This window comes from Pseudorca crassidens, chromosome 10, assembly GCF_039906515.1.
Source record: "Pseudorca crassidens isolate mPseCra1 chromosome 10, mPseCra1.hap1, whole genome shotgun sequence".
NCBI classification, from domain to species: domain Eukaryota; kingdom Metazoa; phylum Chordata; class Mammalia; order Artiodactyla; family Delphinidae; genus Pseudorca; species Pseudorca crassidens.
In genome coordinates, this window is record NC_090305.1 from 40253290 (window position 1) to 40269671 (window position 16382).

Sequence of the window (16382 nt, forward strand, 5' to 3'; positions counted from 1 at the left end):
ATTGATACAATAAATTTGACACCAAGTTCTCTACCAAAGAAGTTAGCTCTGTGGAGTGATAGACATGAACAGCCTTCTCAAGGGCTCTGATACTTGAGGCTGGTGTAGACACACTGAATGGCTTACTTAAACATTTGGTCAGTGCCACCATGCATACAATTAATTGGCAGTACAGGATACCTAAGTCTTCTAGTAACTACCAGAGGAAGAGCCACAGAAGAGGGATTACTTAATAAGTGGTCTGGTATATGTAAGCAGGTTACTCAACATCCAGTAAACACCAGAATGGGACTAATGATAGCAGGGGGAGTTAGTTAAATACAAGGGCAAACATCTGACACCAGTGACAATCAGCAAATGAACACTGTAATAGGCTATTAAGTCTTTCCTTAAAGATGGGCTCCATCTGTCTAAAATTGAAATGCAGCCTTACCTGCAGGAAGAGAATGATCTAGTTTTCAGAAGGTTTCTCCTCTAGCACTGGTTTTATAATTAGCAAATGATAAAGCAGTCTTAACTCTCCTTTCTAGATAAAAAGATAATTTCTGTTAAACTTTTTTTATTTACTGAACTTGGCAAAAAAGTTTTTAAAAATGCATGAAGGTCTTTAAGTACTCTTATTCAGCTTTTGAGTAGACAGTCTTATTCTTATAATTTTAGTAATTATTTATTTAGCTGTGCCGTGCAGCATGCAGGATCTTAGTCCCCCGACCAGGGATTGAACCCATGCCCCCTGTAGTGGAAGCGCGGAGTCTTAACCACTGGACCTCCAGGGATGTCCTGGTAATTACTTAATTTATGAAGAATGGTTGCCTCAAAGAAATTCCTTAAGAGGAATTCTAAAATTTGCTTACTTTCCTGCTCTGGTGTTAGAAGCCAATTTTGTGTTCAAAAATATGATTTAAAAGTATAATGGGACCTCTTTTTTTTTTTTTTAAAGAACCTTCTTAATTCAGATTTATCTACCAGTAATAATGCCAGTTAGCAGTTTGAACAACATATTGTGGAGCTTTCTTGATTCACAGATACATATTTACATAGCATTAGAGTGTTCCCTGTCAGCGGGGTGGGGGGGGGTCCTCCCTGTTTAGCCTTACCTGACAAGAGTGATTTGTAGTTAACACGGATTATTTTCATATGAACAAGTACTTGAGGATGTTCACATTTTTTTTTTTGACTCTACTGTTGATTTACTTCACAGGTCATAGATAGACTAAAGTTAAATTTTTACTTGGTTCCTCAATTATAAATTTGGATTAATGATGTCTGAATTAATTCATGAAGCCTGTGCCAGATGCTTCATGTGCTTTTTTGTCTAGAAGATATTTTGATAAATTTAGTCTCCTTGCTGGCCATTTATTTCTTAGGGTCTTAATGGCCCTGTAGTTCTAAGAAATATTGAATTAATGTTCAGGATGTCACTCTCTAGTTACATGAATTGTTACACTGAATGTTAACATGATAAAATAAAATCATTTAAATCAGATTTAGTTTCTAGCTTTTGTTTTATGCCTGTCTCCTAGAAGTTTTGATAAAATGAAAAGATAAGCCCTTTTAATGTCAATTTACCACATGATACAAAGTAAATGGCCCTGTGATGATGCCTGGAATATATTGCAGAAGGAGTGTTAGTGGTAATCACAAGGGAAGCAGAATGGAGCGAAGTCCTGGGGCCTCTGCTGAAGCATCCCTAAGGGGTATCTGCTTGCCAGCCATCTGGAGCAGGAACTGAAAGGAAGTTTCTGGGGTCTGTTAGGGAATTTATCTGCAAGTGTCTTCTAGTCCTTTGATGTTGATTTGGGTGAGGGAGGAGGAGAAGCAACTATGAAGAAGAGTGAGACAAGACCAGGGTGTGGATTTGTGTGGTTATTTTTGGTTGGTAATCATGACACTTCCATCACAGGAATGTTGAGTACTCCAATATCTCAAAGGAAAGACTCTCCAAAGGGAATAAATAAGAACGATTTCTCTGTAGCAACTTGAGGGAAACTGAGACAAAAATAACAAATATTTTTTTATAAATTTAGAATGTGTTTTGTTATAAAAATTTGAAAGCGATTCCCTTGGAAATCTTAGATAGTAATCATTCAACAACCACTTTTAAAGTGCTGGCTCTCTTCCAGGTCCTGTGCTAAATGCTTAGTATTCACTGATAAGCAAAAATACAGACTCCGCTCTTATGAAGTTTACAGTTAACCACATTCAGAAATATTTGCTCACAAACTGAGGTGACATTGTCTAGGAAAAAGGAACATCAATTAATAGCACCATTTGACAAAAGACCTTGATATGGACATAGTGGGCAGGGGTGTCTCAGGGAGGCTGCCCTGATCTCTGAGTAGGAGTTAATGAAAGCGTTCCAGATAGAGGGAACAGCATGTGCAAACACTCTGTAGTAAGAAGGAGCTTAGAGCAGTTGAAGAATGAAATTAGGCCAGTGCTGCAGAGGTGCAGAGTACAAGCATGAAGTGAGGTAGGTGGGGCCAGACCATGGAATCCTTGTCAGCCATGGTCTTTCTTTGTTTTTTTGGTTGTTCATTATTTTTAAACTTTTTATTGTGGAAAATTTCAAACATATACAGAAGAGAGACACTCAGCGTACTTATCATCTAGCTTTCATCAGTACTTGGTCAATCTTGTTTCATCTGATTATAGTTGTGATTTTAAAAGTAATGGAAGGCATTTGAAGGGTTTTAATAAGAGCAGGAGTAGGTGGGAAACTTGATTTTTGTTTTGAAAGATAATTTGGACTGCAGAGAGTGAGTAGACTGGAGCGGGGAGAGTACATATATTGGGAGACGAGTTAGGCAGTCACTATAGTAATTCTGTCCAGGTAAATGCCTTGAATCAGGTTAGTGGCAGAGGAGCTGAGAGAAGTGGACAGATTTCAGAGATGTAGAGAGGAAGATCCCAGAATTGGTAACAGGTCGGATATGAGAGGTCAAGGAGAGGGAGAAGTTGACTCTGGTGACTCCTAGGTTTCTGACTTGAATCTAGGATGGCTGAAGGATCCTGAACTTGAAGGATGGTTGGTGGTATCACAGTGTGAAGACCAAGCACAGGAAGAAGGAAGGCAGCCAGTTTCACCATCTTACCAACTCCTTAAACTTCAAATTCTGTGCCTTTCTCCAGGTTACGTGACAGCATGGTTTCTCACACTGAGGCCAAAGAACTAAGCTGAATTGGAACTGTGCTCTCTTAACCCTCTTCAGAGCAAAGGATATGGTCATGTTTGGGTTCAGAGAACATCCCGAAGATGTCTTGTAGAATGGGGCCAGGAAGGCAGCAAAGCAAAGTCTGTCCTAATGGACAGGTGCAAGTAGTCAGAAACATTTTCTTTGGACTTTGAGTAACACTTGCCATGTTCTTTGAGGAGTCATCAATTCTTTAAAATAAACCAGAAAAAAATGTAACACTTTCTAAATATTGTTTCAGGGTCTTATTCAACAATTTCCTTTCTTTTTAATCTTTCAGGTAATAGACTTATAATAAACTGCCTCTAGGAAATCTTGGCTTTGTCTCCAAGATTATGAGTATTACATGTCTTAGCAGAGGCACTTGTGTTAGTCCTTTTAGGGAGAAGTCAGGATTAGTCTCCTGTCTCTGGAGTCTCTACCAGCTAGCTGCTTGTGCTGCTTACGGTTCCTGAGAAGACCCTCTTGGCCCCTGCTCAGCTCATGGCTAGCTGTGATCGTCTGTAGAAATTTTTAAAATCTCTTCACCATCCTGGGGTGGCATGTGATAAACAAATGATTTTAAGTAAAAGATGAATCACTTTAGATCAATTTATTGGTTTTTCTCAGAGAGGTCTTCCCTGGCTCTCTTTAACATAGCTCTCCAAGTCACACACTGTCACATCATGCTCTTTCATCTTCTTCCTAGCACCTATCACTGTCTAATATTACCATATTTCCCCTTTACATGGCTCCCTCCCTTAACACTGAGTCCACGACAGCAGCAGTCTCCTCTGTCTTGCTTACCAGTGTAGCCCAGTGCCTAGACAAGACAAATACACATTCCCAAGAGATAGTTTTTGAATGAATCAGTGAATGTCAATATATATTTCTACCTTTCTCATTCACATAGTTTAAAATAATCACATAAGATAAGTGATTTGTCAACAGGTAAATTGTTTAGTACTTAATGCATATTAAAACGCACAGTGAGATGTAGCTATGCATTATGGTTTACAAAATAGACAAAAGTTGCTAACATGAAGTTTGGAATTTTTACCATTAAATTAAACTACTAGTTTATTTCATTATTTTAGAATAATTTTATTTCTAACTGATGAAAAATGAGAGATTTCAGGATGCTTTTTGCAAGTACAGTATCTTTCAGTATATAACATTGAAGGTGTGAGTAACCTTTAATTCCCACTAGTAAAAAGTCAAGATGGAGATATTACTCATCATTATATTTTTTCTTTTGCTATTAGCTTTTGAAGTATGGGGACATATTCATGTCACATATAGATTTTGATCCGTTGAATGCAACTTACAGATCTCGTAGAAATAATTTTGAAAGAAATTTACATAAATATATTTATGTTCCTTGTAAACTTACATTTTTATACTAGTGTTCCTTCTCTATCCTGTATTCAACTATAATAGATTCAATGATCTATTATAGGTTGTGACGTGATAATCACTTGTTTTGATAGTATCTCAAAGGATGGGTAGGATTTACATATTGATTTTTTTGTTGTTTAGATTTAGGTGCTGTCATCAATTTCGAAATTGTTGTTAGTAAAAATACATATTTAAAAATATAAGCATTTTTAAAAAAGCTTCTCCAGAAGGGAAACAACAGGTTAAACTCTTGTTGGAAACATTGAAAATGATGCAGGAGTCTTTTCAGTGCTAGAGAACAAAAGGCATGAGCTTCTATGTGAGAGCAAAACCTTAGTTCATTTAAATTTAGTTATATTTGCAGTGACTGACAATAAGGACAACTTAAGAGCTATTACAATTTCCTATGCCAGTCTTGTTTTCTGACTTTTTACAATCATCTAAACATGTTTCTTGATGTCCAACAGAGGTAGATAAAAACAGTCTTCGTAATATTGTAATTTGACAGCAGTAGAAAATACCAGCAGAGAAATTTGTGACCTGAAACAAAGTGTGGTCAAGTTTGAGAACTTAACTCAATCTGGTTAGTTAGCAAATGGATTCCTTGTGTAGCTTCCCAAGGATGAAGCTGGGAACAGATATTGGGAGACAACCAGGAGTCTCTGCCACATTTCTCTTCTTCCTGCTTTCCCTAGGCTGCCACACCATCACCCCCACCCACAAATCAAGCATGGAGGGTAGAGGAAGTTCCTTTTGACTGGAGGCAGGGGTGCAGGGTGAGTAAAGGTGAATGGTGGGAGTGACAGTTGTAACTGTCAAGATGGGTTACAAGGTTCCATCCAGCGCAGCGGCAGAATCAGTGCTGGGCTTTGACTACATGATTTTTTCCTTTGTGAGGATGCCTGTGGAGTAGGAATCATTTTTCTGGCATTTCAAGAGACTGATAGCTAGACTAATTTTGAACTGGACATGTGAAAGTTATAAATGTGCAATTACTAAAAATATGTGCTGATCGGAACTCTCACCTAGTGGTGTTTAATACGTCTATTTTGGGCCCACTTCCCACTGCCAAGACTCCCTAATCTCCCACAACTGCTGAGTTTGCTACCTACCCTTAAATGAGAAGCCTGCTTCCCTCCCTCCTTTTAATGGGCTAGGATAAAAATTCAGTTATTTATCAATGCTGCAGGTGAATGAGGAGTTAAGTCTGCCCTTTGTGTTTTTATTTCCCTTGCTTGTCACTTCTGCTAATATATTTTGCATAGCTACCTTCCTCTAGTGGAAGTGACTAAAAGCCAGTACTTGTTAACTTGCAAAGGGACCTAAGTAACCCCTTATCCTTCTTGAGGTGAGTGTGTGAATCTGGAGGACTCCCAAGCTCTGCTGGCTTGGAACCGAAGGAACCTTGGCACGCCTGCTAGTGTATAATACAGCCTCACAGATCATAAACCAGTTATAAACATCTGTTGGCTTTTGGTTACCCAGAAAAGTGGAGAGGAAGATGATATTCTTGCTAGCTTTGAGTGTTGTGATTGTTACTGTATATGCTGAGCATGTTTTGCAAATTTAAACCACTTGCTGTAGAACTGAAGCTGCAACAAGTGTTATTTGCCCTTTATTCAGCTGCAGACTCCCAGGACTCTCACGAGTGTTAGCTAATGGATAGTGCTACAGCCGTCAAATGGAGTCGGGTGTGGAGGAAAGAACATGTTTTTTGTTTGTTTTTTTAATTTTTTTTTATTGGAGTAAAATTGCTTTACAATGTTGTGTTAGTTTCTGCTGTACAATGAAGTGAATCAGCTATATGTATACCTATATCCCCTCCCTCTTGGACCTCCCCCGCTCCGCCGCCATCTAGGTCATAACATAGCACTGAGCTGAGCTCCCTGTGCTATACAGCAGGTTCCCACTAGCTATGTATTTTACACATGGCAGTGTATTTATGTCAAACCTAATCTCCCAATTCGGCCCACCCTCCCCTTCCCCCGCCGTGTCCACATGTCTGTTCTCTACGTCTGCGTTTCTATTCCTGCCCTACAAATAGGTTCATCTGTACCATTTTTCTAGATTCCACATATATGAGTTAATAGACGATATTTGCTTTTCTCTTTCTGGCTTACTTCACTCTGTATGACAGACTCTGGGTCCATCCACATCTCTACAAATGACCCAATTTCGTTCCTTTTTATGGCTGAGTAATATTCCATTGTATATATGTATCACATCTTCTTTATCCATTCATCTGTCATTGGACATTTAAGTTGTTTCCATGTCCTGACTATTGTGAATAGTGCTGCAATGAACACTGGGGTACGTGTCCTTTTTTTTTTTTTTTTTTTTGGCCGTATGCGGGCCTCTTACTGCTGTGGCCTCTCCCGTTGCGGAGCACAGGCTCCGGACACACAGGCTCAGCGGCCATGGCTCACAGGCCCAGCCGCTCCGCGGCATGTGGGATCTTCCCGGACCGGGGTACAAACCCATGTCCCCTGCATCAGCAGGCGGACTCTCAACCACTGTGCCACCAGGGAAGCCCACATGTGTCCTTTTGAATTATGGTTTTCTCAGGGTATATGCCCAGTTGTGGCATATACTATGGTCATATGATAGTTCTATTTTTAGTTTATTAAGGAACCCCCCATAGTGGCTGTATCAATTTACATTCCCACTAACAGTGCAGAAGGGTTCCCTTTTCTCCACACCCTCTCCAGCACTTATTGTTTGTAGATTTTTTGATGATGGCCATTCTGCCCTGTATGAGGTGATACCTCATTGTAGTTTTGATTTGCATTTCTCTAATAATTAGTGATGTTGAGCATCTTTTCATGTGCCTCTTGACCATCTGTATATCTTCTTTGGTGAAATGTCTATTTAGTTCTTCCGCCCATTTTTTAATTGAATTGTTTGTTTTTTTGATGTTGAGCTCCATGAGCTGTTTGTATATTTTGGAGTTTTATCCTTTGTCAGTTGCTTCATTTGCAAATATTTTCTCCCATTCTGAGGGTTGTCTTTTCATCCTGTTTATGGTTTTCTTTGCTGTGCAAAAGCTTGTAAGTTTCATTAGGTCCCATTTGTTTATTTTTGTTTTTATTTTCATTACTCTAGGAGGTGGGTCAAAAAAGATCTTGCTGTAGTTTGTGTCAAAGAGTGTTTTTCCTCTAAGAGTTCTATAGTATCTGGTCTTACATTTAGGTCTTTAATCCATCTGGAGTTTATTTTTGTGTATGGTGTTAGATAGTGTTCTGATTTCATTCTTTTACATGTAGCTGTCCAGTTTTCCCAGCACCATTTATTGAAGAGGCTTCCTTTTCTCCATTGTATATTCTTGCCTCCTTTGTCAAAGGTAAGGTGACCATATATTTGTGGGTTTATCTCTGGGCTTTCTATCCTGTTACATTGATCTGTATTTCTGTTTTTGTGCCAGTACCACACCGTCTTGATTACTGTAGTCATGTGTGTACTTCAGGTTTGTACCCTCTTGAAACCACAGTTTCTTCAAGTGTAAAATAGAAATATGTCCACTAACACCATCTCATTCCTAGGGTCATTGTGAGAATTAAGTTAGATTATATTTACATGCATAGCACTTGGGACATTCTAAATTGCTATAAAAATGTTAGTTACAACTGTTACTAATAATCCTGTGAGTTCAGATTGAGCCTTTACTAGTCCTTTAAAGGAATCCAGCAATAACTTTTAAAAATATATTCAATACCTTTAAAAAAAATATTTTAATACTTTTTTTTTTTTTTGGCCACACCGCACAGCATGTGGGGTCTTGGTTCCCCAACCAGGGATCACACCCGTGCCCCCTGCAGTGGAAGCAGAGAGTCTTAACCACTGGACCACCAGGGAAGTCCCTAATACTTTTTTTTTTAATAGACTTTATTTTCTAGAGCAATTTTAGGTTCACAGCAAAACTGAGTGGAAAGTACAGAGTACTCATATATGTCCTCTGCCCCCACGCACTTATAACCTTCCCCACCATCAACATCACCCACCAGAGTGATGCGTGTGTTACGATCAGTGATTCCACATTGATATGTCATTATCACCCAAAGTTCATAGTTTATATTAGGATTCACTTTTGGTGTTGTATGTACATCCTGTGGATTTTGACAAATGTGTAATGACATGTGTCCGTCATTAGAGTATCATACAGAATAGTTTCACTGCCCTAAAAATCTTCCATGCTCTGCCTATTCATCTCTCCCTTCCTGTAGTCCCTGGTAGCCACTGATCTTTTTTACCGTCGCCATAGTTTTGCCTTTTCTAAAATGTCATAGTTGGAATCATACAGTATGTAGCTTTTTCAGATTGGCTTCTTTCCTTTAGTAGTATGCATTTAAGGTTCCTCCATGTCTTTTCATGGCTTAATAGTTAGCACTGAATAATATTCCATTGTCTGGATATTTATCCATTAACCTGCTGAAGGACACCTGGTTGCTTCCAAGTTTTGGTAATCATGAATAAAGCTGCTATAAATGTTTGTGTATAGGTTTTTGTATGGACACAAGTTTTCAACCCCTTTGGGTAAACACAAAGGAGCATGATTGCTGAACCCTTTGGTAAGAGTATGTTTAGTTTTGTAAGAAACCACCAAACTGTCTTCCAAAGTAGCTGTACAATTTACATTCCCACCAGCAGTGAATGAGAATTCCTGTTGCTCTGCATTCTTACCAGCCTTTGGTGTTTTCGTGTTCTGGATTTTGGCCATTCTAATAGGTGTGTAACGGTATCGCCTTTTTTTTTTTTTTTTTTTTTAATTTGCAATTCCCTAATGCCAAATGAGGTTGAGCATCTTTTCATATGTTTATTTACCATCTGTATATCTTCTTTGGTGAGGTGACTGTTCAGGTCTTTTACCTGTTTTTTAATTAGGTTGGTCATTTTCTTATTGTGAGGTTTTTTGGTTTTTGGTGGTTTTTTTTGCTGTACGTGGGCCTCTCACTGTTGTGACCTCTCCCGTTGCGGAGCACAGGCTCCCGACGCGCAGGCTCAGCGGCCACGGCTCACGGGCCCAGCCGCTCCGCTGCATGTGGGATCTTCCCCGACCAGGGCATTCGCGCATCCCCTGCATCGACAGGCGGACTCTCAACCACTGCGCCACCAGGGAAGACCTCTTATTGTGAGTTTTAAGAGTTCTTTGTATATTTTGGATAAGTTCTTTATTGGATATGTCTTTTGCAAGTGTTATCTCCCAGTCTGTGCCTTGTCTTCTCATTCTCCTGATATCCGGTAAATTTTTACTTTCTGGGAGAAAGAGTCTAGTTAGTTGAGGTTTTTCTTGGGGTTAAGGGGGGAATAAGAGTTTACTATTTCCCATTCTTACTGGTCAGGCATTCTACCTTCCTTCAGAAGTTAAGTAATTATTAGGACATTCTTTTTTTTTTTTTTTTTTTTTTGCGGTAGGCGGGCCTCTCACTGTTGTGGCCTCTCCCGTTGCGGAGCACAGGCTCCGGACGCACAGGCTCAGCGGCCATGGCTCATGGGCCCAGCCGCTCCGCGGCATGTGGGATCTTCCCGGACCGGGACACGAACCCGTGTCCCCTGCATCAGCAGGCGGACTCTCAACCACTGCGCCACCAGGGAAGCCCTAGGACATTCTTAAAACTAATTTTACCGCCTCACACCCACTTTAAGAAAGTGGAAAATAACAAGTCTTAGGATGTGGAGAAATTGGATACCTGTATGCTGTTGATGTGAAAGTAAAACGGTTCAGTCGCTATGGAAATAGTTTGGTGGTTCTTGAAAGTTAAACAGAATTATGTTTGATCCTGCAATTCCACTCCTGGATATATATGGAAAACAATTGAAAACAGGTATTCAAATATTTGTATACAGTGTTCAACACTATTCATGATAGCCAAAGGTAGAAACAACCAAATGTCCATCAATAAATGAATAGATAAAACAATTGTAATATATGCATAAAATGGACTGTTATTAGCCATAAAAAGGAATGAAGTACTGATACATGCTACATTGTGGATGAACCTCAGAAACATGCTGAGTAAATGAAGCCAGACCCTTTGATCACATGTTGTATGATTCCATTTATATGAAATATGCAAAATAGGCAAATCCATAGGTGCAGAAAACAGATTGATGGTTACCAGGGGCTGGAGGTCTGGGGTCTGGAATGAGGAGTAACTAACTGTTTAATGGTTATGAGGTTTTATTTTGGGGTGACAAGAGTGTTTTGGAGCTAGAGGTGGTGGTTTCACAGCATTGTAAATGTACTAAATTCCACCTAATTATTCACTTTAAAATGGTTAATTTTGTTATATGTACTTCACCTCAATTTTTTTAAAAAGCTATTTTTTTAAAAGCAATTTTTTTAAGACTGTAGTAACTTTTTAAAAGTATTCTCTTAAAAATTTTCCTTTTAGAGTGGTCTGTTTTAAATAGCAGTTTATAATTCATTATAATTTCATGGGTAAAAAGGCTTTGTTTTCTGCATACTTCATTGGGTGGGTGTTGTGAGGCCATTTCATTCTCCAAATGCTTTGAAGTATAATTGAGAGACGAATTTAGCATCAAATTGTTAAAGTTTTAGAGGCACTGCAAAAATATGTTCAGAAATGATGCTTTTCCAGAGTAGGGTAGAGTAATTATTGACTTGGCCTTTTGGTGGTTGAAAAAAAGACTGTCAAGGTTAATTTATTTATTTTTTTATTTTTTATTTTTTTGCGGTATGTGGGCCTCTCACTGTTGTGGCCTCTCCCGTTGCGGAGCCCAGGCTCCGGATGCGCAGGCTCAGCAGCCATGGCTCCCGGGCCCAGCCTCTCCGCGGCATGTGGAATCTTCCTGGACCAGGGCACGAACCCGTGTCCCCTGCATCGGCAGGTGGACTCTCAGCCACTGCGCCACCAGGGAAGCCCTAATTTATAATTTTGATATTCTTTACTTTAAGAAAAAGATTTGAGAGAGCTTGCATTAAAAATATATGAAACAGGGACTTCCCCGGCAGTCCAGCGGTTAAGACTCCGCGCTTTCACTGCAGAGGGCGTGGGTTTGATCCCTGGTTGGGGAACTAAGATCCTGCATGCCATGTGGTGTGGCCAAAAAAATTAAAAAAATAATAAATAAAAAATATATGAAACAGATCAGCTAAAAATTAAGAAAGATCTGTGGAAGAGATGTTCCAAGAATGAACAGTTGTCTGCTAAATCTAGTTCTCCCATGCATTAGCTAAAAAGAAAGAAGAAAAGATGATAGGAGTAATGGCTTTTTAATGTCTGATAAAAGAACACATACAAGTTAATATAGAAATAGACTTTTCCTGACATTACATTTTAAGATGCATTATAGAGCAAATTATCATATGTAGGGAATTTGAACATATGATAATGCCTTTACATGTGGTTTGTACCACAATGAGGTATCACCTCACACCAGTCAGAATGGCCATCATCAAAAAATCTACAAACAATAAATGCTGGAGAGGGTGTGGAGGAAAGGGAACCCTCCTGCACTGTTGGTGGGAATGTAAATTGATACAGCCACTATGGAGAACAGTATGGACGTTCCTTAAAAAACTAAAAATAGAGCTACCATATGACCCAGCAATCCCACTACTGGGCGTATACCCTGAGAAAACCATAATTCAAAAAGAATCATGTACCACAGTGTTCACTGCAGCACTATTTACAATAGCCAGGACATGGAAGCAACCCAAATGTCTATCAACAGATGAATGGATAAAGAAGATGTGGTACCTATATACAATGGAATATTACTCGGCCATAAAATGGAATGAAATTGAGTTATTTGTAGTGAGGTGGTTGGACCCAGAGTCTGTCATACCAAGTGAAGTAAGTCAGGAAGAGAAAAACAAATACCATATGCTAACGCATATATATGGAATTATAAAAAGCGGTACTGATGAACCTAGTAGCAGGGCAGGAATAAAGACGCAGATGTAGAGAATGGACTTGAGGGCACGGGGTTGGGGGGCGGTGGGGAGAAGAAGCTGGGACGAAGTGAGAGAGAGCACTGACATATATACACTACCAAATGTAAAATGGATGGCTAGTGGGAAGCTGCTGCATAGCACAGGGAGATCAGCTCCGTGTTTTGTGACAACCTAGAGGGATGGGATAGGGAGGGTGGGAGGGAGGGGATATGGGGATATATGTATACATATAGCTGATTCACTTTGTTATACAGCAGAAACTAACACAACGTTGTAAAGCATTTATACTCCAATAAAGATGTGAAAAAAAAATGTGGTTCGTAGAAGATTCAGAATTGTTCTTCATTTGGTCATTTATAATGTTTAATGAGCTCTTAAGTTAAATTTACTTTTGAATAGGCAGTACATTTACATGGTTCAAAATTTAAAAGGCACAAGTGGGATACAGTGAAAATTCTCCCTTCCATACTATTCCCCCAGTTACCCAGTTTCTTTCCGCATAAGACAACCTGTGTTATCAGTTTCTTGTGACTCTTACAGTAGTTGTTTAATTATATAAGATTTATTTAGGGCTTTCCTGGTGGCGCAGTGGTTGAGCGTCCGCCTGCCGATGCAGGGGACACGGGTTTGTGCCCCGGTCTGGGAAGATCCCACATGCCGAGGAGCGGCTGGGCCCGTGAGCCATGGCCGCTGAGCCTATGCGACCGGAGCCTGTGCTCCGCAACGGGAGAGGCCACAACAGTGAGAGGCCTGCGCACTGCAAAAAAAAAGATTTATTAATACTCATTTTCTATGGATTTGGAGTAATTAAAACATCTTGGGTCTGTAATAAACCCCCTCTTCCTACATTTACTTCTGTCTATTCTGAGTCTTAGAGCACTGGATTGTCTTCAAGTAAAGAACTCTTAGCCAAGAATTCTCAATCTTAATGCAGTTGCTACCTAGTTTTCTTCTGTGATTTCTAGTGATACTCCCCCATCTTCCTTTTTATGTTGTTGTTCTTATTTTATTTACTTAGTTTTTTATAGATCTTTATTGGAGTATAATTGCTTCACAATACCGTGTTAGTTTCTGTTGTACAACAAAGTGAATCAGCCATATGCATACATATATCCCCATGTCCCCTCCTTTTTGAGCCTCCCGCATCTTCCTAAATAGAGTAAATAAAGTGTAATTTGAGGTAAAATGAAAGTTTGACAGTTAAATTTAGTTCAGTTAGGAACACAAAAATTTGTGAAATATAGTACTTGAAATTACATAAATTTTCCTTTTTAAAACTATCTTTCTATCTTAACTCTTGTATAGTTAAATGTTTGTTTTGTTCCTGGTGCACATGTATATCTGGCCCAGTTTTTGTTCTTATTTTTTGTAAGAACGATAAGCTGGAGTTCACACACATGTGGTCAGAATTGCAAAAGAACAGTTGTTTATGACCTGCCTGCCCCTGCTTATTGCTCTTCTGGCCCCACCATAAGGCCTGCCTTTCCTGTACATCTGGTTGTGTCTATCTATATCTGATCAATATAGTTTAGCTGGGCAAACTATAGCCATGAAATAAACCGTCATGGTTTAGAATACACTGGTGTAAAGTAAAAATTTCTTTTTTGCTTTTAAAAATAATTTCTCTTAGTCCTGTGATTGTGCTTATGTATGGAATTAAGATTATTTTAATAGTAACCTGTAAAAATTTGTTATGACTTCTTTTAAATAATAAGCAATAGGATAGAGTTATATCAGTAACAAAAAACAGTAAACTTAAGAAATGGGCGAGATCTGTGCAAAGGAAACTTTAAAAATGTTATTGAGAGGACTTGAACATAAAGGTAGTTTATGGATGTCAGGAATGCTGTTCCTGTGGCATTGTTTTAATGACCTGAAGAAACTTGAGCATTCTGAATATTTCATTCACTCCGTTTGGCTTTCAGAAATTTCCTAGGGAATAATGCTTGGCATTCTTCTTGCTCAATTATAAAAGTCCGAAATGCTTGTTCTAAAATATTCAAGCTATACACAAGGTTTTAAAGTGAAATGCCTCCTCCTCCTCAGTGCCACCAATTGCACTGTACAGAGGCAACCACTGTTTCTTGGGTGAATGCTTTCAAATGGACGTTTAAATTGAGATTTTAGAAGTTCCCATAATATACGGAAAGTGTAGGAAACTTTAAGTTTTCCTGTAGTATCTCAAACTGTTTTTTCCTTTCCCACCTGCTTCTCTCCTGTATTTCTCTCTCTTGAGAAATGGATATCTCTGTCCACCTACTGACCCCAGTTAGAAGCCATAGCCTCTGCATCCCTTTCACGGCGCCCTAATTTCTGTTTAATTACCAGTTCCTATCATTGCTGTCTCCTAAATATGACTTGAATCCACTTGCTGCTCGCCTTCTCCAGGGACGCGGATTACATCCAGCTCCCTTATCCTCTCTAACTGAACTCTGTCCTACCTCCCACCCATCACTCATTCAGCCTCCAGATTCAAGCTTCTGAAACACAGGTGAGATAGCCTTCTTCCTCCTCAGAAACCAAGGAGGATTCCCAGTTGCCTTCAGTTGCCATAACTCTTTGATGTACTTATATGAACTTTTTATACTGGTCTCAGTTAATTTATCAGCTCCTCTGTTGCCCTCTTCTTCCTTCCCATCATGTACCCTTCACCATATCAAACTACTTGAATTTCTCAGCATTCTCTGGATATAATATACTGTTTCCTGCATCTGTGGCTTTGTGTTTGCAGTGCCTCTTGCCTGAACACCTCTCCTTTCTGGGCTCAGTAAATTTCTCCTCTAGGCCCAACTCAAATGTTCCCTCTTGAGAGGTATTCTGGGACCCTCTCAGAATCTTCTTTCCTTCATAATAGTCCTTATCAACATGATGTTGTGGCTGCTTGGGCCCTTCATTAGATCAAGGGTTGGCAAACTTTTTCCATAAAGGATTAGATAGTAAATATTTTTGATCTCTGTGAGGACTACTCAGCTTTGCCATTGTAGCTTGAAAGTAGCCGTAGACTGTTGGTAAGTGAATGAGCATGGCTGTGTTTTTTTTTTTTTTTTTTAAACATCTTTATTGGAGCATAATTGCTTTACAATGGTATGTTAGTTTCAGCTTCACAACAAAATGAATCAGTTATATATATACATATGTTCCCATATCTCTTCCCGCTTGCGTCACCCTCCCTCCCACCCTCCCTATCCCACCCCTCCAGGCGGTCACACAGCACCGAGCTGATCTCCCTGTGCTATGCGGCTGCTTCCCACTAGCTATCTAGCATGGCTGTGTTTTAATAAACTTTATCTATGGACACTGAAACTTGAATTTCATATCAGGTCACATGTCACAATATTCTTCTTATGATTTTTTTCAACCTTTTGAAAATGTAAAAACCATTCTGTATGGGCCATACAGAAACAGGTGGTAGGCTAGATTTGACTCAGGATTTTGCATTAGGGGGTGGGCCGTTCAAGGGTAGGCTTTGTATATTTTTGTACATCACCCCCACCCCAACCCCCCATGCCTCAATTCATTTCTAAGCAAGTAATGACTGAATAGCATTTTTTTGTGGAATAAATGCTTAAGTAAAGAATCACTTGAGATATGTAGTTTCTTTTTTTTTCCAATATTTTTTAACTTGAAGTATAGTTGATTTACAATGTTGTGCCAGTCTCTGCTGTGCAGCAAAGTTACTCAGTTATACACATATATATATTCTTTTTTTATGTAGTTTCTAAACAAATGTGAAGATTAATGGAACTTCACATTGAGAATTACTAGTCATTTTTTATATTTATTAATAAACATTTTCAGAAAAGAAAGTGTTAAAAAGTTGCATAATATAGAGGAGCTCGTAGTGCCTCTCTATGTAGAAGACAGCTCTGGCCAGGAAAGATATAATAAGTAAGCAA

General features: G+C 39.2%; 1 protein-coding gene across 3 annotated transcripts in view; it reads left to right on the forward strand.

Annotated features, from left to right (window-relative positions):
* The window catches only part of NUDT3 (nudix hydrolase 3), a 107756-nt gene that overhangs the window by 30183 nt on the left and 61191 nt on the right, over window positions 1-16382 (forward strand). The window contains exon 2 of one of the 3 annotated variants that reach the window (XM_067753273.1): window positions 5267-5347. The exons of the other annotated variants lie outside the window; for them this stretch is intronic. Coding sequence (XP_067609374.1) covers window positions 5267-5347 — 81 coding nt within the window. The remainder of the gene's footprint in view (window positions 1-5266; window positions 5348-16382) is intronic. 3 annotated transcript variants of the gene reach the window in all.